Source organism: Lagenorhynchus albirostris, chromosome 18, assembly GCF_949774975.1.
Source record: "Lagenorhynchus albirostris chromosome 18, mLagAlb1.1, whole genome shotgun sequence".
Taxonomy (NCBI): domain Eukaryota; kingdom Metazoa; phylum Chordata; class Mammalia; order Artiodactyla; family Delphinidae; genus Lagenorhynchus; species Lagenorhynchus albirostris.
The window spans coordinates 3,754,393-3,781,017 of NC_083112.1; the positions used below are offsets into that span (position 1 = coordinate 3,754,393).

The 26,625-nt window shown below is 44.7% G+C and overlaps 1 protein-coding gene across 1 annotated transcript in view; it reads left to right on the forward strand.

The window, feature by feature from the left end:
* Positions 1–26,625, forward strand: part of ATP8A2 (ATPase phospholipid transporting 8A2) — a 439,475-nt gene that overhangs the window by 146,069 nt on the left and 266,781 nt on the right. Inside the window, exon 24 of the mRNA XM_060128800.1 lies at positions 15,241–15,413. Coding sequence (XP_059984783.1) covers positions 15,241–15,413 — 173 coding nt within the window. The remainder of the gene's footprint in view (positions 1–15,240; positions 15,414–26,625) is intronic.

The following is a 26,625-nucleotide window of genomic DNA, read 5'->3' on the forward strand; positions in this document are numbered from 1 at the left end:
AACCAGAAGCAAATAGATAGTGGTCTCCCGCAGATCATCGTTTCCCACATATTTCTGGTGTTGGTAATTTTTCTTTTATTCTGAAGGTCAGGGTGTAATCTAGCAGAGCTACATAGTGAATCTGAGCCCTTGTGAGTCTTCGGGCTTCTTCAATTTGGGAATAACGTAAACCTCTAAAAGCTGTCTTGGAGGAGTTCATTAGGCTTTGAACTATGTCCGAGATCAATTCTATTCCATTTATTTAGTTGCCCTTTGAACAACGCAGGGGTTAGGGGCGCTGACCCCCATGTAGTCGAAAATCTATGTATTACTATCTCTGCCTCAAAAACAAAGGAATTGATAACTCACCCAGGGGCAGAGAGCTGAAACATTTGGGGTAGAATCAGAACTCAAAGCCTCGTTCTTTCGATTTCCCATATTGTGATCTCTAATGGAACACAAACTTTTCCCCACAGTTAATTGAAAGATCTGTAAAAGGATGAAAAGACAGGCACTATATTTTTTGGAAAACCATCTCCGGATAAGTGGACCCACACAGTTCAAACCCCGTGTTGTTCAAGGGTCAGTTGTATTTGTATTTCTCTCTCCAGCTGTCTTCTGACAGTGGTGGAAAATGAACAGCGAAACGCTCAAAACTCGTGAGAGGAAATAAAACTGGTAAAGGATAGACTAAGAAGGCTTAAGGCCAGGATTATAGATTAACCGCCTAATGAGCCCTTGCATGGGTGACATTGATCTGAAGGACTGTGTTTAGCAGTGTGGGAAGCTTGTATGTTTCACATTTACGGAGGGAACAGTCCTGGTATTGAATGATTCGTGTTTCCCCTTTTTCGATCTTCCTGGAAACATTTTTGCTGCTAGGTTTCCCTCATTCCCCAAGTGTTGCTGAATTAACACAGGCCTTGGAAACCCCTGAACAGTCCTCTCCGTTTGACATACTTCTCTTATTTGTTCTTTTGAACGCGTTGATCTCGAGACAGGCTGCAGCCTGAGCCTGGATGGTAGCGATCTGATGGATTCCGCCCTGGCTCCGGCTCTGTGGTTGCAGCCCTTCTTCTGGAAAGGCCGTATCAAGTTCGTCCACTGTTGTGAATGAAAATAATCCGTTGGTGAAAGCACAGAATTAGAAACCTCTTGGTATATTTATTTCTGTGTCTCAAGAATTCTGATTTAAAGCAGACATTATTTCAAGTAATGTGAACAGTAGGTCGTTCAGAAGTCTCGGATGAATCAATGTTTTCTTCCCTTCTCTCCAAGAAAATCTATTTAAAGCAAAGGTCAAATCTGGGCTGGATTTAGAACCTAGTAAATGTAAGTCTGGAGAACAGAGCCGCTTCTCTTTTTTTTATTCTCTACATAGTTTCAAGCACTAGGGACGCTCTGGTCTCCTGCAAATCATCATCTCCCACATATTTCTGGTGTTGGTGAGTTTCCTTTTATTCTGGAGGACGGGGGGTAATCTAGCACAGATACCTGGTGAATTTGAGCCCCCGTGAGTCTTGGGGCTTGTTCAATTTGGGAATAACTTAAACCTTTAAAACTTGTCTTGGAGGAGTTTATTAGGCTTTGAAGTACATCTGAGAAGGATGGATCAAGGTACCTCGTGTAATTAACAGGCTCCAAAATTGAACCGAATGTCCACCTGCCCTCCGCTCCCCTCATCCCTCTGGCCTTCTCCGCCGTCTCCATCTCCACAAAGGTCGTCCGGCTGTTGTTGAAGGTGACGGCCCCTCCCACGGCCTGGCTTTGTTACCAACCCCCCACCCCGGTATTTCTGCTCCTGAAGTCTTCATCTCCACTCTCCCTCACCCCGGCCTCACCGTGTGTAGCTCTTGGCCCAGCCCCTGGCCCAGACTCCACTGCCCACGCAGGGCTGCCTCCCCTAAGCCATCCTTTCCCTCGGGAAAGATTGGAGCATATCTGCGGGTCAGCCACCTGAGCCTCGAGAGGCAGCAGTGAAAGCATCAGTGGAGAGATCCCTCCTCCCCAGGAGGGCAGATGGTGAGAGGGTCTGGCAGTAAATGGGGAGAAGGTGGGCTTGCTGAGTGCCCTGAGGGTAACACAGGTCCTTGAGCTGAGCCCTGAGTAAGTTTCCTTATAGGATGCAGAAACTCAGCTTTCTGGAGGGATAAATTAGGAGTTTGGGATTAACAGATGCAAACTATTAAATATAGAATGGATAAACAACAAGGTCCTACTGTAGGGCACGGGGAACTATATTCAATATCCTGTGATAAACCATAATGGAAAAGAATATGAAAAAGAATATATATGTATAACTGGATCACTTTGCTGTACTGTACAGCAGAAATTAACACAATATTCTAAATCAACTATGCTTAAATTAAAAATTTTAAAAATTAAAAGAAATTCACCTTTCTTAACCCAGGATCTTTCCCCCTCGCCCCAAGCCTAGCTTCCCAGGGGGTGTCTAGGTGTTCCTCCATGGGTGCTGATGGGTGAGGACAGGTGTCAGGTTGCAGTTCCTTTGTAGAGTTGATTCTTTGCTGGGGTACCCTTTTGTCCATCGTGAATTCTGCTAAATTTTCCAGTATTAAATTTTCCTCTTTAGTTCTCTTTAAAGGTTGACAATTATAAACTAATCTCTGGGCTTTGTTTGTTTGTTTGTTTTTTAGTAGTTTTCTCTTCTTGTTTCTCTCCTGTTAGAATCTATTTCTCTTTCATTTACGTTATTATTCTTTTTTTTTCCACAGCTCTCTGTAATAGTACGTTAAGGAGTGGTGGGGTCTGTGGATAATTGCAAACTGTCTGTCCCACTACCAACATCCACACAGAAGTACATGCTCAGTCTGGTAGACCTGTGCTACTCTTCTGACCAAATCAAGCATTTCCATTCTTGTGTCCCTGGTAGAAAGCATGCTTCTTAAAGACTTGTGGGCAGGGGGGAATCTATTATATCTTTATACCCCCAATACTTTGAGTATCACCTGTACGGAACAGCATAGTACTTGTTGAATAGAGTTTAGTAAGGTTAGCAAAAATGGTTTGTGATGTATATATATATATATAAACTATTTGGTATGGTATATTATAGTGTATATAGTATATAAGTATTTTATATATATATTTTATATATCATATATGCCATATAAATAATATATAGGATGTATGTATATATTTTTCGCAGAATAGCTTTTCATCTCTTCTTTTAAGCTTTTAGTACTAAGACTTGGGACCCCCGAAATATATATATAAAGAAGGAGGCTCTCATAGGCACTTTAGAAGTTCCTAAGTACATCGAGTATGCCATCTTATTCAAAGTTTTTAATAGTAAAGTGGACGCTTTATTTTTCCCTATAGAAATGCTAGCCATCTGGAAAGCTCTGTGTCTGTGTGTGTGTCTGTGTATGTGTGTGTGTATGCGTGTGTTAGAGGTGAAATCTCTGCAGAAAGCCGTTTAAGAAGCTTCAGGAAATCATTCCTCCGGATCCCTTTGGGTTTTACATCTGGGAATTTGTATGTTCTCTCAAAATTACTAGTTTATTTATAGAGGCCGATCCTTTGTCAGCTGGGTGGAATACAGAACCCTGCACCCGTATTAGAAACGGCCCGGAAAGCGCTGAGAGAAGCCGGGCGGAGCCCTCGGGGGAGCGTGTCTCTGCACCAGTCGTGTCCCGTTAAAGATCAAAGAAGACGGTGCTCACCAAGGGGAGTGGGTCCAGCACAGTCCTGCAGGGCCAGGAACGTGCAGGGAATGTTTGAGGTCGATCAGCATCCCTGAACCAGGGGGCCGTGGCCGCCCTCCTCACAGTTATTCCCACTTTTAGTGGCAGGTGGGCAGAGAAACAGAGCAGCACATTCCCAGGAGCCCGTGAGGCCCAGCGCCCAGTACTGAGGGGCAGTCAGTGCGGAGGGGAGGCGTCGTAGCCAGGAGAGCTCCTTCCTGCATCTCAGGCGCAGCGGCCATGCAGGACGTGGGCCCAGGGGTCCCCTGTGCTGTAGTTTTCAAGAGAAACTGGTATCAGAGCTTTCGTGTGAAATTGCCCGTTTTTGTTTTTTTAATTTTGGGTGAAGTGGTTTTTTTGTTTTGTTTGTTTAAAGTGGGATGAATAACCTAAAAGCAACCTATGGGTTATATTTCCTGGCCTCAAACGGACCGTCGGGACCTTTTGTCCAGTTAAGCGGAAACTGTTGTGCTTTGGCCTGTAAATTGGTGTCTCCTTGACTGTGGCCACTCGTGTCCAGTTTCCGATGGACTCCTGCTTCCTGGCTCTGCTTGACCTTCCTCCCTGGCATGTGCACCCGTGGATGTGCCCCATACGTGTCCCCAGGGAGATTGGACCTAGGGGCACGGCCGTGTCTCAGTCACATCCACGCCTGCTTACTGAAGTGGTGCAGGACGCTGACGCCTCCAGGCCTCTCAGAGCTTCAGCAGGAAGCCCGTGACCCCGGGCACGGGCTGATGCGCGCAGGGGACCAAGCAGAGCGGAGGTGGTTCTCAGCCGACAGCGGACGATGGCTCTGCCCGGGTCCGTGTCCGGGGGGCGGCGGCCGTAGCTCAGCACCTGCGGAGCGATGTGCTTTGTTGGCTTTGCTCCCTGAGGAGTAGTAGGGAAACTGCCCAGATGGTTTCCTTTCCGTTCTCGGGGCAGCGTGGATGGAGAGGTCATGTGACCCACACAGAACGAGCTGCGGATGTTCCGTGGGAACTTTGCGGGCGCAGTGGCCGGCGTGGCTTCCGAGAAGCAGAGCCCCCCAGAGCAAGGCCAGGTGTTCCCCGCCATCCAGCCGGCCTGCCCGCCACGGTCTCGCAGGGAACAGGGGTTTCCTCTTAAACCAAATCCGCTCTGCTCTGACCCCCAGTCCCGGGCTACCCCCCGCATCCTCCCGTGCCTTTCCCGGTGATGCCCAGTTTATCCACCTGCCGAGGGGCTTAGCTCAGCCCCGTCTCGCCTCTCGGCCTCCGCCTGTTCAGCGAGCGCCGCGTGTGCTTTGCTTCAGCGCCTGTCTTGGTTTTGTCTCTGTCATCCCAAAGAAGGCGAGACCCTCATCACGTGAAGGCCCCTTAGCTGCTTTGTGTCCTCCTCGCGTCTTGCACGCGTGTCATCCGGTGGGCATTTTACACGTAGAAGCCCGCGTCAGCTCCCTGCAGGCTCTGGGAAGGGGTCCTCCTGCTTCCGCCTAGCGCAGCCCGCCGGCCTGTCCCCCGGTGCATCCCAATGCACGCCTGGGGCCCCCGCGCCTCACAGGCCTTCAGTCCTGCGGCCTGGATGTGCGCACGCGGTGATTCTTGGCACTTGTGTATCGTCTGCAAGGCTCTTTCTTTGTCTCTGGGCCTCTCTACCCCCAGAAGCGTATGCACATAAAAGACCCTTAATGGGTGAAGGTGACACGAAGGCTTTTTGTCCTTGCTCTGTATTTCAGTGTCAACTTTATCTCCATAACCCTGAGTCCTTGCCAGTCTGCGGAGAGCCTGGTGAGGAGTGTCCCAGGCTGCCCGCCCTCGCCCGCCCTGGTTGGTCATGGGGTCTGCCTCTCGACCAGGCGCCCAGATGAAACACGACGAGGCTTCCTCCCCGCTCCGTCATCAGTGTGGAGGTCTCCCGTGGAAACGAGACCTTTCCTACACTTCTACTGATTCATGTGGTCTTATTTATTGATTTTGAAGACGTGTGTGTCATGGAACATGCCCCTGACTTTTCTGACTGGAGGCGATCGTTTAGGAAGTGTATAAGTGTGTGACAGTGTCCCACGCCGACGTGAGATGTTTCCCTAACAGAGCAGAGGTTGGTAGGCACATGACAGCCTGTTCTCCCCAACGACAGCGATTCCAGGAAAACTGAAGAGGACCCATGGACAGGCTCTTTCCAGAACCGGGCCAGGGTGGGTCAGCTGTGGCTGGGGAGTATGTGGGCAGCAGCGAGGCCAGCCCTTCGTGTCCCGTGCTTTCGCCTCCATGGACCCGAGATGGGAGCCCAAGGGCCCATTTTCTCGCATGGCCACACCCTTCACTGCCGGTCAGCACAGCCTGCTGCCACACGTGCATTTGGGGATCTTCCATGATCTGCCTTCACTATTTCTCTTTCAGAAATGTTTTGGTTTTTTACTGTTTTTCTTGTTCACACCGGTCTAAACACAGTCTGGACACATTATAATTCCTCTAAGAGTCCAGAAGCCTTTAGAAGTAGGAAGTGCAAAGGCTGTATTATCGAAATAGTAACGTGAAAAGCTTAAATCAACCCAACGTCGGGAAATTAATATTATCGTGTTTATTTTCTTACATGGCATCCATAAGGTTTATTTTTAAGGTTAGCGTATGTTTATTAAGAAATTGGTCTTATCATACAGCAAATAAGTAGGTCGAGCATTGAGATGATTTTGTGGTACCTACGGTGTGCTCCCTATGAGGGCGTAACAGATGTTAGCATTTGTCACTGTGGAGCAAATGTAGATCTTTAGTTAGCAATTGGTATTTTATCTTTTCTTTAATTGAAGTATAGTTGATTTACCATGTTGTGTTAGTTTCCGCTGTACAGCGAAGTGAGTCAGTTATACATACATATATATGTATATGTATATAAACGTATGTATTCTTTTTCAAATTGTTTTCCCTTTATTATTATTAAGTATTGTAGTACTCAATATTGCAAAATATTCAGTATAGTTCCCTGTGTTATACAGTGGGTCCTTGTTGGGGTATTTTATCTTTTTGTGTGAGACTAATAGCACTCTGTCTTCCTTGGCCAAAGTTTAGCTGACATACTTAATCACACAGTTCATTAAAAATACTCTAGCAACTTTTTCTGCAGTACTTTGTTTTAAAATTTCTAAACTCAGTCACCATTGTGTTTGCTTTGGGCACTTTATAATTCGTCCAAGAATCAAGGCCACTTTAGAAATAGTTAACCCAATGACTATATTATAGATATATAATATAGATATGTTAAAAGTTAAAAATGTAAATCTCCAAAGGTCAGGAAATTAAGTAATTAAGTTGAGGTTGTTATGTTGACAGTAAAATTATTCCTGGTGAGTGTGATGATTCTTTTTGGGAGGGGTGTGCCCAAGAAGCTTGGAGTGCATAAGGTACTTTAGAGATTAATGTGTTATTTGTGACTCTTTCAGAATCACTGACAGTACTTTTTTTTTTTCTGTTGTATGAGTTCTTTATTTTTAATTTTATTGAAGTATAGTTGACTTACAGTGTTGTGTTAATTTCTGCTGTACAGCACAGTGACTCAGTTATACATACATACGTTCTTTCATATTATTTTCCATTAGGGCTTATCACAGGGTATTGAATGTAGTTCCCTGTGCTCTGCAGTAGGACCTTGTTGTTTATCTAGTGTGATGATTTTAAATGTGATTCATTGTGTCCCCAAAATAGACAGTGACTTCCTGAGATCCATTCTGGACAGATGTGTGAGAAGCAACTGTTCCATGGAATTAGAGAGGGTCATTTTATACGCAGCTGAGGGATCCCTCACAAATGGGGATGTCACATTCTTCCTGCGGGAGGGTCCCACTTTGAAATCATTTCTTAAAAAGGGTTATATCCTTTCTTAAAAACTGCAAAAAGATTCCATAGTAGAGGTTCAAATAGCAAACGCTTTTTCACGCATCTGCATTATTTTTGAGATCTTATTATACACAGCTATGCAAGAACACATTTGTTTAGTATGTAAAAGGATTCCTGGCGCTAAAATCAAAATCTAGTTTTGTGGCAGAAAATAAATTAAGCATATTAGGTGTGCTATTTAATATCCTTTGAGAAGCGAAAGAAAGTACATATTTTCAGGGAGGTGTTTAACCTCGGTGATTTGAGCTCTGTCACAACTGTTAGTCAAATTTTCTTTCAATAAGTAGTGGTGATTGATAGTTTTCAAACTTTCTAGGCTCTGAAGCCTAAGGGAATAAATGGTCTCTTTCTTAAAAATGATACTTGTTGGTGAGCAGCTGCTGCCCAGTTTCTTTCACGTGCCCCACTTACTTTATATCTCTTCTAATCTTGCCGGGGATGCCTTTCCAGGAAAATGTGGATCTTTGAGAGATGGAAGATGTAAAAAGAAAAGAAGAAACTGAAAAAACAGGGTCTCCAGCCCTAAAGAGAGATTCTTGGTGCTAGCCTCCGTACATGGTTGTTATTACCCTATATAAAAAATATTCCCCGTGGGCTTCCCTGGTGGCGCAGTGGTTGAGAGTCCGCCTGCCGATGCAGGGGACGCGGGTTCGTGCCCCGGTCCGGGAAGATCCCACATGCCGCGGAGCGGCTGGGCCCGTGAGCCACGGCCGCTGAGCCTGCGCGTCCGGAGCCTGTACTCCGCAACGGGAGGGGCCGCGGCGGTGAGAGGCCCGCGCACCGCAAAAAAAAAAAAAAAAAAAAAATTCCCCGTGTATTACGGGAATTATTCCACTGTGCTTGGTTGTATGCCGTGCAATCCCAGCAAACAGAAATCCATTTAATTCATTAAGCATTAAAAGAGATTTGACACCGTTAGTCATTTGGGAAATGCAAATTAAAACTACTAAATCTAACACAACGCAGCCATTATTATGTAAGGCTGAAGTTAAACAGACTGCTGGTGTCAGTGTCGACAAGGAGGCGGCATAGCTAGAATGCTCAGACGGGACCGTTGAGAAGGCAACGGTGCAGCCACTTTGGAAAACAGTCTCATGGTTTCCATAAAGTTAAACATGCGTGTGCTCTGCATGTATCTGTATAGACGGTATGACGGAGTAATTTCAATTTAGGTATCTACCCAAGAAAAATAAAAACATGTTCACACAAAGACTAGGATACGAATATTTATAGTAGAATTATTTGGAATATCCTGAGGCTGGAAACAGCCGCAATGTATAATAACAGGTGAGTGGACAGTTGTGGTATAGTCATACATTGGGATACTACTTGGAAACAAAAAGGAATAAGCTATTGATAAGTGCAGAAACTTTGGACAGATCTCAAAGGATTCGGCTAAGTGAATAGGCCAGCAGAAAAGACTAGCAACTATGATTCTATTTGTGTGGCGTTCTAGAAGGGGCAAAACTATAGTAACAGAAGTGGATCAATGATGGCTGGATGCTGGCGGTGGGGGAGGGGAGGGGAGTGCTTGCAAAATGGCTCGGGGGGACATTTGGGGTGATGGAAGTCTTCTGTATTTTCATTGTAGAAGAGGTTCAAAGAAGCTGATTAGCAAAAACAAAACAAAAGCAAAAAGACTTCTGTAGAGGTTATATGCTAGTGTGAATTCAGTAAATTGAGTAGGTTTACACTGAGAAGATAATTTTTTTTTTTTAAATCAGAAATGGAAACCTTCTATGGGAGGTAGAGACGGCCAGTGTAGAGGAAAGCCTGATGGGGGTGGTGATAAAAGGTGATCTGAGGGTACCAGGCAGGCACCTGGGTACCTGTAGCAAGAGTCCACATGATCTCTTTAGGATGTTTGCTTCATGCCCGTGAAGTATAATCTCATCTTCCTTGCAATGATTTGTATTATAGGAAGTCCTTGAAACATGACACATTTAATAGGTTCCTCTTATCTACAGATTCCTCTTCTCTTGAACCTGTGGTCTAGAGGATGAGCATGACCGTTAGAGGCTCACAGGCCCAAGGTTCATTCAGGAGAAGGTACTTTGCTCCTGAACTTTAAGGCTGAGTGTGATTTGGTTGAGTTGCTGCTCCTGAAACTCGAGCCATCCTGGCTTTTCAGCATCGTCAGCTCTGAGCCCGTTGGAATTTGCAGAACATCAAAGTGAGGGCTGAGGCAGCTGCTGCTACCATGGTGTCTCAGAAATTCCTCAGGACACTGCCGAGCTCGGGGAAGGAGACAGTGACCTGCCTCGACAGGGTTCACTGCTGCCGGCACTGTTTAATTTTGAGGAGAGATTCCTGCTATCTGCAAATTGGTAAAAACGCATCCGGGTTCTAGAAATGGTTGTCTCTCCCGCTTTGTTTATTGAATCTAAAGTGATTAACAGTAGAACTGCCTTCCAGGTCCCATCTGCTTGCAGGCTGAGCGGGGTGCGCTTCAGCTGTGCTCAGGGGCCATCAGAGGAACCTCTGATCTGTGAATCAGCAGAGAGACAACCATTTCCCGAGATCACAGGGTAGCACTGTCTATGGTGTTTATAGAACCTTATTTAAAAACCGGGCAAGGCAGAGACAAGTGCTGACCTTACTGATAAGAGGCGCAGGGTTCATCGTACAGCATGTCTGGGGAAGAGTGTCTGGCGTGGCTCAGAGATCAGCCTTTACTCAGAGTTGCCCACTTTTGGCTTTAAGTCATGTGTGTTTTCAATTGTGAAGGAAAACAAAATGGAAGAACATGTATGCTAAGCTGGAAATATATTTTTTCATAATAATGCCTAAAAGGCAAATTCTAATGAAGAATTTCGGCATGTTTCGTAACTTTCAGGAAATGAAGCCCCAGCCCCAGCTCCCTGTGCCCCCGCTAACAGCCAAGTCCATTGTAACTTCCGTAGTCGGTGTTTTATTAAAATCAGAGACTGCAGTATAAATTTTAGCAACTGGGCTAAGTAGGCATTAACAGGCCCTGGGATCCAGCCACACTTTGTAACGTCGTTCCTTTGGGAAAATAGAGTCTAAGTGCCCAATAACTAACTCACCAATAGACTTTTGAACCACGGTCCATTTGAGAATAAGGAACTGTTTGGGATATTAACACCTCCGATTGGCTTGCTCGAGAATTGCACAGAAGGGACCTATATTCTGCCACACGTGTGTGGTGGGCCGAGCTAGTCTGGGTTTGATCAAAGATTATTGCTGAGTGGGCATTGAAAACGTAGGAATTAAAGACCAAAGTAGAGGCTGGAGACAAGGGTAGAGTTGGAAGGATGAATCTGGAGGGAGTTTAGTGGTAGGAAAGGTTTTCAGTCTCAAAGGCATAGGTGTGATTCTGAGCAGATGAACTGCCGGGAGAACAGGATGGTTCAGGTAAGGGGGAAGGTTAGGCCTCGAGGACATTGAAGGCAAAGAGTCCAGGATACATGGAATAAGAAGAATCAAGGACCGATCGTTTTTAAGGAAGATGTAACGTAAAAATATACCAGGAAGGCTGAATAGCCCACAAGAAGGTCAGACAAACAGATGCCTCGAAGACCAGTAAATAATCTCTTAAAGATATTACAGTGAAGGCTTAGCTTAGACACATCAGTTAATTTAGGGAGTCAGCACATTTATGGCGCACCTGCCTCGCGCTCTCGTGATCAGAGATTTTTGGCAAAAGGAGTTTCTGCCTTCATAGAATTTAAAATTTAGTATAATTCCAGCTAAACACAAAAATGAGCCACACCAGGCAAGGTATGATCCTGGTGGGGTTTATAATCTGCCCATCAGGAGAATATTAGGTTTTGTTTAGTTCATTCTTTTGTGTGTGTATTTGCCACCCTGCTTATATTGTAGGACTTATGGGGGTAGATACCATAGAGCATAGTAGGAACTTAAGTAACTACGTCTTGGTTGGTTGACGGTAATAGGTTTGACTCATGTAATTGTTCAGTTGAACCCATTTATTAATGTACTGTTTACCAGCGTGTGAGAAAGTGCCCGGTCAATGGAACATAAATGTGAAGTCTCTTTTATCGGTGTTGCGTGATTTAGGAATGTTTGGTGTTCTCACTGCAAGTGGACAGCTTGGCCGCCATGTTTCTACAGGGTGCAGTTCAGCACCGCCAAGGGGTCATTACCCCCATGGGCATCGCCTGCTCCTAGAGGCCTTGCCCTGACCACCTGCCACTCCCAACCCCGCCATGCATTCACAGTCTTGTCTCCCATGTTGTGTATGCTGTCCCTGCAGTTACGATGTTAAAGTAGAAACCTTACTCCAGGCAGTAAACGTGACAGCTTGTTGCTTGCGCACTGACTGTACCCACGTGGTCCTTTCATCTCTATATCCGCTCTGACAAGAAGAGCTGCATCGCCAGTGAGTTCCAGGAGTGACCTTTCGTCTTAGTCAGCTCGGGCTGCTGTAACAGAAGTACCATGGTCTGGGTGGCCTAAACACCGGGAATTCACTCCTCATGGCTGTGAAGGCTGAAAGCCCGGGATCAAGGTGCCGGCAGATCCAGGGCCTGATGAGGGTTCTCTTCCTGGTTTGTCTTCATGCTGTGTCTTCATGTGGCCGGAGGGGGAAGCTAGGGTTGAGGGGTGGAGGGAGGAAGAGGGATCGCACAGCCAGTAACAAGACTGATGCTGACACTGGGACAGCGCAAGCTTTACCGAACGGCCAAAGAATGGAGAAGCGGCCAACTGGGTTGAGAAGCTGACAAGTATACCAAATATATAGGAGGGTCAGAGTGAAAGGGAGGGATTTGGAAAGAGTAGCAGGAATATTCAGGGGTTATCCGGGAATAGGGATGTGTTTGGACCCGGAACTGATGTAATACTCCTTTTCAGTCGTCGTTTGGGTTTTTCTGGTTGTTGTCATGGCAACTGTCAACTGTCCTGGCACTGGTGGGTGTGTCATTTAGCAGCTAACGAGTGTACAGTGAGGCTCAAAGTCCACTGGAAGTCAAGTCTTCCGCCATCTTGGGCCTAGATGTTTCTAACCAGTTCTTGTCAGCTTCCTCCTGAAACTTAGATAAGAGCTATTGGTTTCCATTCCCGGGAAGGGCAGGGGTATGGTTCTGGGGCAACCGCCTTGGTAACATCAGGAACATAGTTTTCTCAGCATGTTTCTCCCATCATATTCCCTTTGCTCAGGCTTCTTCTGGTGGTACCCCTCCTCATCATGCCCGAGCCTCCCACAGTGATAGGTGGTCAACCACCAACACTTGGACCTCCCCCAGGAAGAAGAGCTGTCAGTGTCCGGTCTGTCCTCATGCACACTCCAGAAATAATCCCAAGTAGAGAAAGCACCCTTCATAATATCACTGTCTCTGCGTAGCTCCACTGGTGCTGTGTCCCCATAAAGAAGAGCCGTAGGCAGGGTCTGCGCACCTCCGGGACTTGTGCCCTCAGCCTCTTCCTCGAAGGACCCTGGGCTGGTCTGAGCCTCTGCCACGGCGCCGGCTTGCTGTCCGTGGACCAAATCTGCAAACCGGCCTGATTGCTTTGGCGAGACGTTTCCCAGGAGGGTTTCCTGTCTGCTGTGCTTGGACCCCGGCAGGCACGCCCTCCAGAGTTGCCCGGACCTGTCTGATTCCCCTGGTGACACCCCCAGGCTGCCAAGCTGGGGTTTCCCTAAGTGGGTGGAATTTTCTTCTCTACCCAAACTCTAAAGGGCAGGCTGTTTGCACAGATAAAGTAAACATAGATGTTTTGTTTGAGATTCGGGATTACGCAACTAACCAAGAGTAAGAAGTATAAAGTGTCCTTTATTTTTAGTAAAAGTCAATTTAACTTGTTTTCTTAGAGCATTATTTTATCAATTCCTCTATTATTGCATTGACAAAGCAGGCGTTGTCACTTAGGGCATTTATTCACTGTCTGAAGTGGCGGAGGTGTGTGTTTTCCTTGGTGTAGGAAGTTCTTCATGAATAAATAGTAACAGGAAGAGGAATGGGTTTTACTGGATGCTTATTATATGCCAAGTAGATTACCCCGAGTAGCTCACTTTTCAAAAGAAAAGTGCTATGAAGTGAGTATTCGAAGTGAGTATCCTTAGCTCTGTTTTACACTCCAGAAAACTGCTGTTTAAAGAGGTTCTGTATTTTGCTCAAGGTCACAGAGGTAGTAAGTGGAGAGTTGGGACCAGACCCCAGGCCGCCTAACCATAGCACCCCAACTGTGCCTTAGGTGCATCTTTTTAATATTGTCAAAGTCTCTTGTTTAAAGGGTAACCGAGCAGTAAGATAGTATGTTCTGCTTCTCACTTTGTGATGGTAGCTGATCCTCAGTTTAACGAGGGCTGGAAGAATCCCTGTTCATTCCACATATTTCTTTTTTTTTTTTTCTTGCGGTACGCGGGCCTCTCTCACTGCTGTGGCCTCTCCCGCTGTGGAGCACAGGCTCCGGACGCGCAGGCTCAGCGGCCATGGCTCACGGGCCCAGCCGCTCCGCGGCACGTGGGATCCTCCCGGACCGGGGAACGAACCCGTGTCCCCTGCATCGGCAGGCGGACTCTCAACCACTGTGCCACCAGGGAAGCCCCCACATATTTCTTAATTGTAATTTATGTTACCAGATGATAGATGTAAATATAACTTAATAGCCGAAGGACAGTTGTCCAGACGGAATAATTTCAGCTGACCTATGTGCTTCCCTGATTAACTTAAGCAGGCTTTTCATCATGAACCAAACATTGTCTTTTATATATTATATTTGAGCTTGATATCCTATTCGTAATCACAAATTCCGTTGGAAGATCAGAACGTCCTTGTTTTTAAATCTCAAAAGTGGTTCTATGCTTTAATTCCATCTGATCGTAGACATCACACCAAAGCACTTATTTAGGTTGGTAGCAATGTTTTAAAACGTATTGGCAGTTTAATTTATTGGATATTTTTTGTAACATGAAAAAATTATCAGTTCGTTTCTTACTCTGATGATACATGGAGAGAAATGGTTTAATCTGCAGATCTCAGCAGAGAATGGAAATTCGTCTTTTGTGTTATTTTTATATCCTCTAATATCTTTTGGATGCTTTAAAGGTGACCTTGTGTGAACTGAGAGATGCTTGGCATTTAAGCTCCAGCAACGTTACCTTTTCCCAAAAAATGTATTTGTTTTTATGGAGCTTCCTGTTCTAGGGACACCAAGAATAATATGTGCGTAGTGTAAAGGAGGGGAGAGAAAGATAGTCATCAGAACCTAAGCAATTAAAGTTCCAATGGAGAAGAATTTGGATAGACGGCAACCAGAGCAGGTTATTGTAAATATCAAATGTAAATATCACTATGTGATATTCCCTAGCAGTCCTGTGGTTAAGACTTGGCCTTCCAATGCAGGGGGTGCAGGTTCTTTGGGGAGCTGAGGTCCTGCATGCCTTGGGGCCAAAAAAATCAAAACATAAAACAGAAGCAATATTGTAACAAATTCAATAAAGACTTTAAAACTTGTACACATCAAAAAAAAAAGCTTAAAAAAAAAATTTCACGATGGGGATGTTTTCACCCATAGCACAGACCTAGAGGGCAGGCCAGTGTCATTTAATGTGTAAATATGCCAAGTTGAGCTCTGTATGTTTCACATTAGAATGGGCATGTTTTCATTTTAAGGAACGTACTTTGGATTTCTGGGCCTTTCTTTCTGCTTTTTAAAAGCTTCTGTTTTTGATTTATTAAAATGTGACATGTCCGCCCCCCCCCGCCTTGTTTCAGGCTACGCGGGCAGCCATTACTCAGCACTGCGCTGACCTTGGGAGTCTTCTGGGCAAGGAGAACGACGCGGCCCTCATCATCGACGGGCACACCCTGAAGTACGCGCTGTCCTTCGAGGTCAGGAGAAGCTTCCTGGACTTGGCCCTCTCGTGCAAAGCGGTCATATGCTGCAGGTAGGCTCACGGAGGCTGCCCGAGACTCATATCCTGACTTGTCTGAGTCCTGGGTTTACGTGAAAGAACCATTCATGGGAATAAGCTTTGGGGAAAAAAAAAAAGCAAAACAATAATACACATTCAACTGTCCGCTCACAGATTGCGCGCAAGGTGGTTAGTGGTTTTTGCATTTTTGTTTTGTTTATTGACTTCTGAGCAGATCAGAGTGATCAAAGCCAGGGTCTCTGGTCATATTCACATAGGTAAAATGAAACACTCGGCCTCCAGCTCGTGGGATGTTAGAAGGGTCCCAAGGACTTGGTTCCTTGGTTCCGGAAGGATGCTCTCAACTTCCAAGTCTTGTGGGGTTTGGATGCCTCTTTCCTGAGGGACCGTCGGTGCTGCTTTTCAGTCCACAAGGAGCTTTGGCTGGGGACCGTGCTGTGACAATTTTTGTTTTAAGATCTAACCAGATGCCCCTGCTGGCTTTTCTCGAAATCTGGGAAGTGTTTTTAGGGTGGGATTGTTAACAACCCATTGGCTACTGGCTATAGAAGGTCCAGTTTTGATAGAGATTTGAAAGTCAGGCAAATTATAGGCAGACCTGGGAGATACGATAGGTTTGTTTCTAGACCACCACAATAAAGCGAATATTGCAATAACACAGGTCAGGAGAATTTTTTGGTTTCTCAGTGTGCGTATAAGTTATTTTTACACTCTACTGTAGTCTGTTAAGTGTGCAGTAACATTGTGTCTAAAAAACGTACAAATAAATCAGAAATATCTTATTGCTAAAAATATGCTAACCATCACCTGAGCCTTCAGCAGCGGTCATTTTTGCTGTCCAGGGTTTGAAATATTTTAAGAATTACCAAAACGTGACACAGAGTCACAGAGATACAAAGTGAACAGATGCTGTTGGAAAAAAGAGCACCAGTAGATTTGCTCAGCTCAGGGTTGCCACAAGCTTTCCATTTGTAAAAAGCACAGTATCTGGTGAAGTGCAATAAAGCAAAGCACGATATAAAGAGAATAAACTAAATAAAGACGAGTGGCACCATCCCAGTTTTGCAGCAAACAACTTGAAAGGTGAGAGGGGAGCTTCCCGTTTCTGAAAGCACTGTGTCCAGGCCGTGCCTAGTGTGTGGTTGTTAAATGCTCAATGCATATTGCTGGATTAATCATTTCACTGCTGCCTGTTCTTATATTTTACGGTTATACACTTTTCATACATTGTTTCCTTTGATACTTTCTCAGAAGCCTGTTATCAAGATGCTTTGAACTTCCTTGCTGTTTTAGTCTCTGAGGAGCGCCTCCTGTGGGTTTGAGCCTGGTCCAGTTAGAATAACCGTTGTCACATTGACAAGTGGCCTTGGCATTTCTGCCTTACCCGAAGGCCCTGATGATGCCACGCGTCTCTGCCCGGACTGCAGGACCCTGCCCACTGGGGATGCCCAGCCGGTCTGAGGGCAAGCCCCACTGCCCTGCCATCAGGAAGGTCTTCTCTCCCAGGTCTCCCCAGCCTTGCCCCCTCCCCCTACTGGTTTCTGTACGAGACCAAAGAATCTGTTCTCACTGTCCCCACGAGTACACCTCCCCCCAGAGCCCTGACCGTCTGTCTTCACATAATGATATTCCGTGTCTTTTCTCTGTCCTGATCCCTTTTCGTAATTTGGAACCTGCCACCGAAGGCCAGGGAGCGCTGGAGGCTGGTGGGGCCTCCCTGCTGGAGAGAGATGTTGCTTTTGTGTGTGTGGCTGTAGGACACCTGAGGACCATGGGGGCGAGGAACAGATTCAAATGCACTTGAAACAATGGATGAGAAGCCCATTTTGCCTGGAAGTCAGGACGCTCAGTACAGCTCTGAGGGACCTGAGACAGTGAGGGATGATCAGAGCATCTGGAAATGAAAGACCGTGCTTCCTGGTTTTATGGTGGTCCCCTCCCTTTTTAGTTTATTTTTATTTATTTTTTTTTTTGTTTTTGTTTTTATTATTTTTTTGCGGTACGCGGGCCTCTCACTGCTGTGGCCTCCCTCGCCGCAGAGCACAGGCTCCGGACGGGCAGGCTCAGCGGCCATGGCTCACGGGCCCAGCCGCTCCGCGGCATGTGGGATCTTCCCGGACCGGGGCACGAACCCGCGTCCCTGCATCGGCAGGCGGACTCTCAACCGCTGCGCCACCAGGAAAGCCCTGTTGATACTTTTTGACTATTATGAGTAATGCTGCTGTGAAGATTCATGTACGAGGTTTTGTATGGATTTCTGTGTTTATTTCTCTTGGGTACACACCCAGGAGGGAAAGTGCTGGGTCAGGAAGTAACTGTATATTTAACCTTTGGAGGAACCGTCTGACTGGCTTCCAAAGTGACTGCACCGTTTTATATTCTCACTAGCAGTGTGTGAAGCTTCCAGTTTCTCCACATGTAGGCTAACGCTTGTTATTATCCATCTTTTGATTGGGTATCCTAGTAGGTGTGAGGCGATTCCTCATTGTGGGTTTTTTTTTATTTTTTACTATTTATTTGGTTGCACTGGGTCTTAGTTGCGGCAGGCGGGCTCTGTAGTTGCAGCTCACCAGCTCCTTAGCTGCAGCACGCATGTGGGATCTAATTCCCTGAACAGGGATCGAACCCGGGCCCCCTGCATTGGGACTGTGGAGTCTTATCCACTGCGCCACCAGGGAAGTCGGTCATTGTGGTTTTGATAGGCACTTCCCTGATGGTTGACGATGCTGAGAATCTTTTCATATGCTTATTGGCCATTTATATATCTTGTTTGGAGAAATGTCTGTTCAAGTCCTTTGCACATTTTTTTAATGGGATTATTTGTCTCTTGTATTATTGAGTTGTAAGAGTTCTTTATGTATTCTGGATAAAGTATTTATCAGATATATTATTTACAAATGTTTTTTCTCCTTCTGTAGGCTGTCTTTTCATTTTCTCAGTGGTACTGTTTGTAGCACAAAAGATGTTAATTTTCATGAAGCGTTTTTTCTTCTGTCCCTTGTGTTTTGGTGTCGTTATCTAACAAGCCCACTTTTCTGAGCAGTTGGCACTGCGCTTTCTTTCCTGGATTCCACTGGGAAGGTTTAGATGAGGGACATACACAGGGCAAGAAGGCTAGAAAGAATGATGGGGAAGGACTTGCTCACAATTTCCCCCTTTGGGTCTACGTTGTTAAGTGGCTGGGTAGGCAGCACCTGATGTCTACGAAGTGTCACCACCCGAGGTGGTCACTGTCTCACGTAGAGCCTGAGGTCACGGTGAGAAAGTCAACGGTCCCCAGCAGTTGCCACGTTAGGGAGCCGTCACCGCGCTGTGGCGGTGAGCAGAGACACACCACACCAGAAACAGCAAGAGATGCGGAAAATCTGGTAAACTGTAATTCATAGCACACGTGCTCTAACTTCATGGTTTTTCAGAGGGAAATCAGAACGAGTCCATCTGGATTCTCAGGGGAGAGCCAGGAATGCCTTCCAGGCTCTATGGGAGTACGCGCTCTGCTTGCCAGGTGCTTGATACCAAGGAAAAACATCTTTTTCCCCTTCTGACTGTGGCTGTGCTCAGAGGGCTTCGTGTGTCACATCACGCTGTACCCCTAACGGCTCCACAGGAAGGCGTTCAAACTGGAATTGGCACTGAAAGAGGAAATTTCAAATTAAATACGGTTACTGTCTACAAAATAGAAACACTAATTGAGAAAAGGAATCCAGGATGGTGCACTATTTTACCTTCAGGAGACGTTTCTCGGCTGGTCTCATACTTCGGATTAAGGAAAAGAAAAAAGAACCCACAGACTTTTTTTTTTTTTTTTTTAAAGCATTCACTTTTCAGATGTGCTTTCTATTCACTGAGAATTTAAACTTCAGTTAAATTTAATATGTGACTTCAAATATAAGGTTCACCTTTTCACACTTTTCATCTTTAAAATGCAATAGTTATAAAAGTTACCCTTTTCTCCAATAACAAAGTAGTTTTTTTTTTTTCAGAAAATAATGTTTCAGTGAAATCGTGATGCACTGTCTCCCAGCTGTATTGGTTCAGAGACTGGCAAAGGTTGAGTGAAAATGGATAAATACTTTTAAACTAAAACAATACTTCAGGCAGCAGAAAGAGGGAAAGTATAAGAATTTGTTAAAGATTTTGCTGAGATTGGAATCACACAATTTTGCTAATTACACATTGCTATTCCCGAGTATTTTACACGTGGTTAAAATCCTCAAAAAGTCATCATCTGGTCAGCGGAACAGTTACCGGTCAATGTGGACGGCAGTTTACTGTTGTCTGGCAGGGGTGTTATTTGTTGAGGTGTAAACTGGTTTGTCCAGTAAGATCTTTATTTTAGGCTTGATATTTGCCGTTCCTGGGCATCGTAGGAGAACAGAGACAAGACTGGTCTTTGCCTTAAGTGCGAATGATGAATGTGTGTCTGTAGCCCTTGCCTCTCGTGCACGCCCCTCCTCCTTGAAATCAGACCTCCTCCAGGAAGACCTCCATCTTGCCGTATGCACAGCCTCTCAATTCCTTTCTGGATTCGTCCTCAGCCTCTGATATCCAGGGCTCCCCTTGGATTCTGTTTCCGTGACACCCCCCTCTTCTCCCTAGTTATGTATTCCCCCATGGGCTCTTTCACAGCACCTTGGAAATGCTGTATTTCCAGGGTTTGCCCTTGGCCCTGTTGTATTCCCACCCTGTGTCTTTCTCTGCCGCGTGCCCTCTGCTCATCCACCTTCTCCATCAGTGATCCTCAGCGCTAGTCATAATGGCCAGAAGGTGGACACAACCCAAGTGTCGATCGATGGATGAATGGGCAAGCAGAATGCGGTCTGTCCCTACAGCCATAAAAATGGCTGACTGTACCTAAGACACATCCCTTTGCTTTCCTAGGGAACGGGCACACAGCCATACAGCCATTTTTTCAGCCATAAGAAGGAGTGAAGCACTGATACGTGCTACAGCGTGGGTATACCTCGAAAACATAGGTAGGGAAAGAAGCCGGTCACAAAAGACCACGTATTATAGGATTCCATTCCTATGACATATTCAGAATAAGCACATGCATCCAGAGGGAACGCAGATGAGTGGTTTTCAGGGGCTGGGGGAGGAGGAATTGGGAGTGACTTTTTAGTGGGTACGAGGTCTCCTTTTGGCGATGATAATGTTCTGGAACTCGATAGGGGTGATGGTTGCACAGCATTGTGAACGTGCTGAATGCCACTGAATTGTTACACTTTAAGTGGTTAATTTTATGTTAACTTTACCTTAAAGATATAGGCAAATGAACACAAGAACGCATCCCTTGCATTGAAATGTTTGTTGAATGAAAAAAATGAAATGTTGGATGGAAGTTCTATTTAGTTGCACAAAATTTTTGTTGAGAGACAACAAACAAAGAAGGTCGTGAGCCCCAGATCGTACCCCAGAACAATTAAAGCAGAAGTCTAGGAAGTTTACGAACTTCCAGGTGGTTCTGATGAGTAGTCAGGGTTGAGAGTAGATGACCTTCCCAGTCTGCGTGTCCAGCGTGGCCTCTTCCTTGAGCTCCAGATCTGTAGATCCATCTACACCCGGGATTTTTCACACTGACGTTCTTGGGCACCTTTAGTTGGAATGTGACTGAGCGGGTCACCATCCTCTCTGGTCCCGGCACTGCCTCATCCCTGCTGGTCTCCCCACTGGTCCTCCTAGTTTACTGTCTCAGTGATACTGTACAGTGGTACTCCTCTCCGTTGCCAGGGCCTTCTCATAGCGGAACAGGCAGGATGTTGTATCCAAGGGACTTTTAGAGAGACTAAACCGTATAAACAAATTACGATGTCGAGGTCTGAAACTGCAGTCTCGCGATTTGTTGATCTTCGATAAGTGTTGTCTTGGTTTTTATAAATGAGGAAATAAGAGCCTGAGACAAATTATATCATCTTGCCCCCGGGTTCAGCAGGTGATAGAGGCGTTAGCCGTGCTTCCTGGATCTGAATGAGATCAGGGCCTCTGCTCTTGAGTCACGTAATTGTCTCTGCCAGCAGAGCCATGGTCCCATGTTTATTACTGTCAAGACTCAGTTTCAGATGACAGGTTTGGCTTTTAACACATTTTCCAAAAAGTAGAATTTGTTTACACCGATTTAGCATAAAGTCTTGTGGGATTTACCATTCTCCAGGGGGATAACAGTCATGTAGAAAATGGGTAAACCGTTTTCAGTGTGTTGAAGAAGGAGTTCTCTGTTCTCTCTTCCTTGTTTTCCTTTACTTAAAACGACCGTCTTTCTTGTTTTCTCATTTTTCCTTTTTCTGTGCAGCTCTTTATTTCTGTCAAAATGGGGATCAATTTCGTAGGCACAGATGGGAGCTGGGGGGACACTTCGACCTCTTGAGAACATGGAGAAGTTTAAAAGGTTTGTATTGTCAGGAAAAGAGTCATGAAAGAGTCATCAGGGCTCCCCTTGTGAGGGAGCTGATAGATGGCCTCACTGCAGCCCCCTGCAAACACAGGGGATGCTCAGGGCCCCAGTGCCGCCACCCGGGCAGACGTGATTTATGGCTTTGAGTCTCTGGGCAGGAGATGGAGTGGAAGGAAAACATCACAGCAGAGATTTCCCCCTGATTGTGCAAATTAGGGACCTCAGAAGACATCGTTTATTTTCTCCAATGTGTTTAGACTTCTGTCTTTCAGGATCGATTTGAAGATAAACATGTATGTACTTACTCTGATACCACAGGAGTAAAGACACTCCAGAGGAGAGGGCTGAGGGAGAACAACCAATGTTTCCAGAAACTTTCGAGGCTGATTTTGCTAACTGTAGAGTGATTTATATTTCTTGTAGAGAAAAGTTAGAAAGGGCAGATAAGCAAGAAGAAAAAACACAGCATTCACAGTCCCGTAGACTAGAGATCATTACTGTTAGCAATTGGTATTTAAATGGAGATCTTTTTCAGTTAAAATGCTTTTTCTTGAAAGAGCGTTAGCCAGTTCACAGTATGTAAAGTGAAAAGATGCTAGACAGTTTCTACAGCAAATAGTAACATAAAATGTGTTTTTAAAAAGCTTTGTAGTGTTCTGTTATGAAAACACAATGGTTGGTTTAATTTATTCCTAGTTGTTGAATATTCAGGTTAAGAGGGGTTTTTTCACTATTTTAAGTATCACTAATGAATAAGATTTTTTGTAGCTCAGTCTTTGCAAGGACACATGATGATTGCCGTACAATAATAATGCATTCAAGAGTAAGCAACATAGGGACTTCCCTGGTGGCGCAGTAGTTAAGAATCCACCTGCCAACGCAGGGGACACAGGTTCGATCCCTGATCCGAGAAGATCCCACATGCCGCGGAGCAACTAAGCCCGTGCGCCACAGCTACTGAGCTTGCTTTCTAGAGCCCGCGAGCCACAGCTACTGAGCCCGCGTGCATAGAGCCCGTGCTCCGCAGCAAGAGAAGCCACCGCAATGAGAAGCCCGCGCACCGCAACAAAGAGTAGCCCCCGCTTGCCGCAACTAGAGAAAGCCCGCGCGCAGCAGCGAATACCCAACGCAGCCAAAAATATATAAATAAATTTTTTTAAAAAAGTAAGCAGCACAGAAATTTGCAAAAGTATTTGTGCCCGTTCCCTAGGAAAGCAAAGGGATGTGTCTTAGGTACAGTCAGTAGCTCACTCCCTGCCTGGTTGGGAGACACGTGCTGTCCTCTGTTTAGTCAGCAGAGCTGGACTTCGTTAATCTCACTTGGAAAAGGGAGCAGATGAGAGATTATTTTGTGGCAGGACACATATGAGCAGACTCTAGAGAGAAACTGATGCTGCATTTTTACATGCTGACAGTCTGTCGTTCCCACGACTGGCTCGGTCTTATACCCATTTCGTGGACTCTCTGAAGCCTCTGACGCCCTTATCCAAACCCTGTGCATTGGTCCTTCCTGGGGACTGCTCCTGTGGAAAGGAATTGCCTCTTCCCACTTGGTCTCCACTCCGGCTGGAGGTGTGATGGACGCTAAGACATCTCAGGATGCTGTGCATTTGTTGTGTGGTATCTTTCAGCCTGTGAACCATCCCCAAGAATCGTATCAAAACAGAGTTCAGACACACTAACTAAAATTGTACCACCGATCATGTTTTGATTGGCCTCTATGTTGGTGGGGATCCAGTCATACAGTTGTAAAAATAAAACTTTTCTTTGGTTTCTTTCATGGTGTGATTTCTCAGCATCCTACATGTTTAGTTAAAAGTCAGTTCCCTCCTTGGATCTTTTATTCCAGAGAGCGTTATTAACTTGTCGAGGTTGTAAGCCTATCCTTGGGCTGTTTGTATTATGGCTTAGTGTATGTTTGCCCATTTGTTGATTAAATGCAATTAAGGGAGAATTCATTTTCAGACAGGTTTTTGGGGGTGAGCTCTAAAATGAATGCTATTATTTGAATGATTGCAGCAATTTATGTGGTCCTAACTGGCCTTATTGTTAGTCTGCAAAGATGAGTGCTCAGATGTAACAGGTCTTGGGCAGCATGTTGAATGAAAACAATTTCCAGAAGCCCAATGTGTAAGAAATGTTTTTCCACCCACAGGTTTTACTAGTATTTCTCTGGAATGAAAATTAGGCGGATGAAGATTTTGTAGTGTTGAAAAAAATCGCTTGTGTTAACCATTGTAGAGACTGACATATTTGGAGATTTCGGAGAATTAATCCAGAGTAGAAAAAGGAATCCCTTTCTAAACATTTCTAGCATAGAAAAAAATTCTTATTAAACTTTTGTAAACCGAAGATAATTTTGGTGATGACTCATGTTTAGAAGTTAAGGACTGTTTTCATCTTAAATAACTATTTCAGGAAATAATTTATGCTTATCATTCTGCGAGATCAACTTCTGACTTTTAGGGATTTCTATTATGTTTGATTCTCTCCTCCAGGTAAAAGTTACATGTTATCACTATGTATTTTATTTTTTTAAAAGATCATTATTGGAGTATAATTGCTTCACAATACTGTGTTAGTTTCTGTTGTACACCAAAGTGAATCAGCCATATGCATACACATGTCCCCATATCCCCTCCCTCTTGAGCCTCCCTCCCACCCTCCCTATCCCACCCCTCTAGGTCATCGCAAAGCACCGAGCTGATCTCCCTGTGCTACGCTGCTGCTTCCCACCAGCCACCTATTTACATCTGGTAGTGTATATATGTCGATGCTACTCTCACTTCGCCCCAGCTTCCCCCTCCCAGCCCGTGTCCTCAAGTCCATTCTCTCTGTCTACGTCTTTATTCCTGCCCTGCCGCTAGGTTCGTGAGTACCTTTTTTTTTTTTAAGATTCCATATATATGCATTAGCATACAGTATTTGTTTTTCTCTTCCTGACTTTCTTCACTCTGTATGACAGACTCTAGGTCCATCCACCTCACTACAAATAACTCAGTTTCGTTTCTTTTTATGGCTGAGTAATATGCCATTGTATATATGTGCCACATCTTCTTTATCCATTCATCTGTCGATGGACACTTAGGTTGCTTCCATGTCCTGGCTATTGTAAACAGTGCTGCAGTGAACACAGTGGTACCTGTCTCTTTTTGAATTATGGTTTTCTCAGGATATATGCCCAGTAGTGGGATTGCTGGGTCGTATGGTAGTTCTATTTTTAGTTTTTTAAGGAACCTCCATACTGTTCTCCATAGTGGTTGTATCAATTTACATTCCCACCAACATTGCAGGAGGTTCCCTTTTCACCACACCCTTTCCAGCATTTATTGTTTCTAGATTTTTTGATAATGGCTATTCTGATCGGCATGAGGTGATACCTCATTGTAGTTTTGATTTGCATTTCTCTAATAATTAGAGATGTTGAGTATCTTTTCATGTGCCTCTTGGCCGTTGTATGTCTTCCTTGGTAAATTGTCTATTTAGGTCTTCCGCCCATTTTTTAACTGGATTGTTTTTCTTTTGATATTGAGCTCCATGAGCTGTTTGTGTATTTTGGAGATTAATCCTTTGTCTGTTGTCTCCTTTGCAAATATTTTCTCCCATTCTGAGGGTTTTCTTTTTGTCTTGTGTATGGTTTCCTTTCTGTGCAAAAGCTTTGAAGTTTAATTAAGTCCCATTTGTTTAATTTTGTTTTTATTTCCACTACTCTAGGAGGTGGGTCAAAAAAGATCTTGCTGTGGTTTATGTCAAAGAGTGTTTTTCCTATGTTTTCCTCTAAGAGTTTAATAGTGTCTGGCCTTAGATTTGGGTCTTTAATCCATTTGGAGTTTATTTTTGTGTACAGTGTTAGGAAGTGCTCTAATTTCATTCTTTTACATGTAGCTGTCCAGTTTTCCCAGCACCACTTATTGAAGAGGCTGTCTTTTCTCTATTGTATGTTCTTGCCTCCTTTGTTGTAAATTAGGTGCCCATATGTGCGTGGGTTTACCTCTGGGCTTTCTATCCTGTTCCATTGATCTATCTTTCTGTTTCTGTGCCAGTACCATACTGTCTTGATGACTGTAGCTTTGTGGTATAGTTTGAAGTCAGGGAGCCTGATTCCTCCAACTCCGCTTTTCTTTCTCAAGATTCCTTTGGCTATTCGGGGTCTTTTGTGTTTCCATACGAATTGTAAAATTTTTTGTTCTAATCTGTGAAGTATGCCACTGGTAGTTTGATAGCGATTGCAATGAATCTGTAGATTGCTTTGGGTAGTATAGTCATTTTCACAATATTGATTTTTCCAATCCAAGAACATGGACTATTTCTCCATCGGTTTATGTCATCTTTGACTTCTTTCATCAGTGTTTTATAGTTTTCTGAGTACAAGTCTTTCACCTCCTTAGGCAGGTTTATTCCTAGGGATTTTATGCTTTTTGTTGCGATGGTAAATGGGATTGTTTCCTTAATTTCTCTTTCTGATTTTTCATTGTTGGTGTATAGGAATGCCAGAGATTTCTGGGCAATAATTTTTTATCCTGCAACCTTACCAGATTCATTGATTAGTTCTAGTAGTTTTCTGGTGGCATCTTTAGGATTTTCTATGTATAGTATCATGTCATCTGCAAACAGTGACAGTTTTACTTCTTCTTTTCCAGTTTGTATTCCTTTTATTTCTTTTCTTTCTCTGATTGCTGTGGTTAGGACTTCCAAAACTATGTTGAATAAGAGTGGCGAGAGTGGACATCCTTGTCTTGTTCCTAATCTTAGTGGAAATGCTTTCAGTTTTTCAACATTGAGTATGATGCTTGCTGTGGGTTTGTCATATATGGCCTTTATTATGTTGAGGTA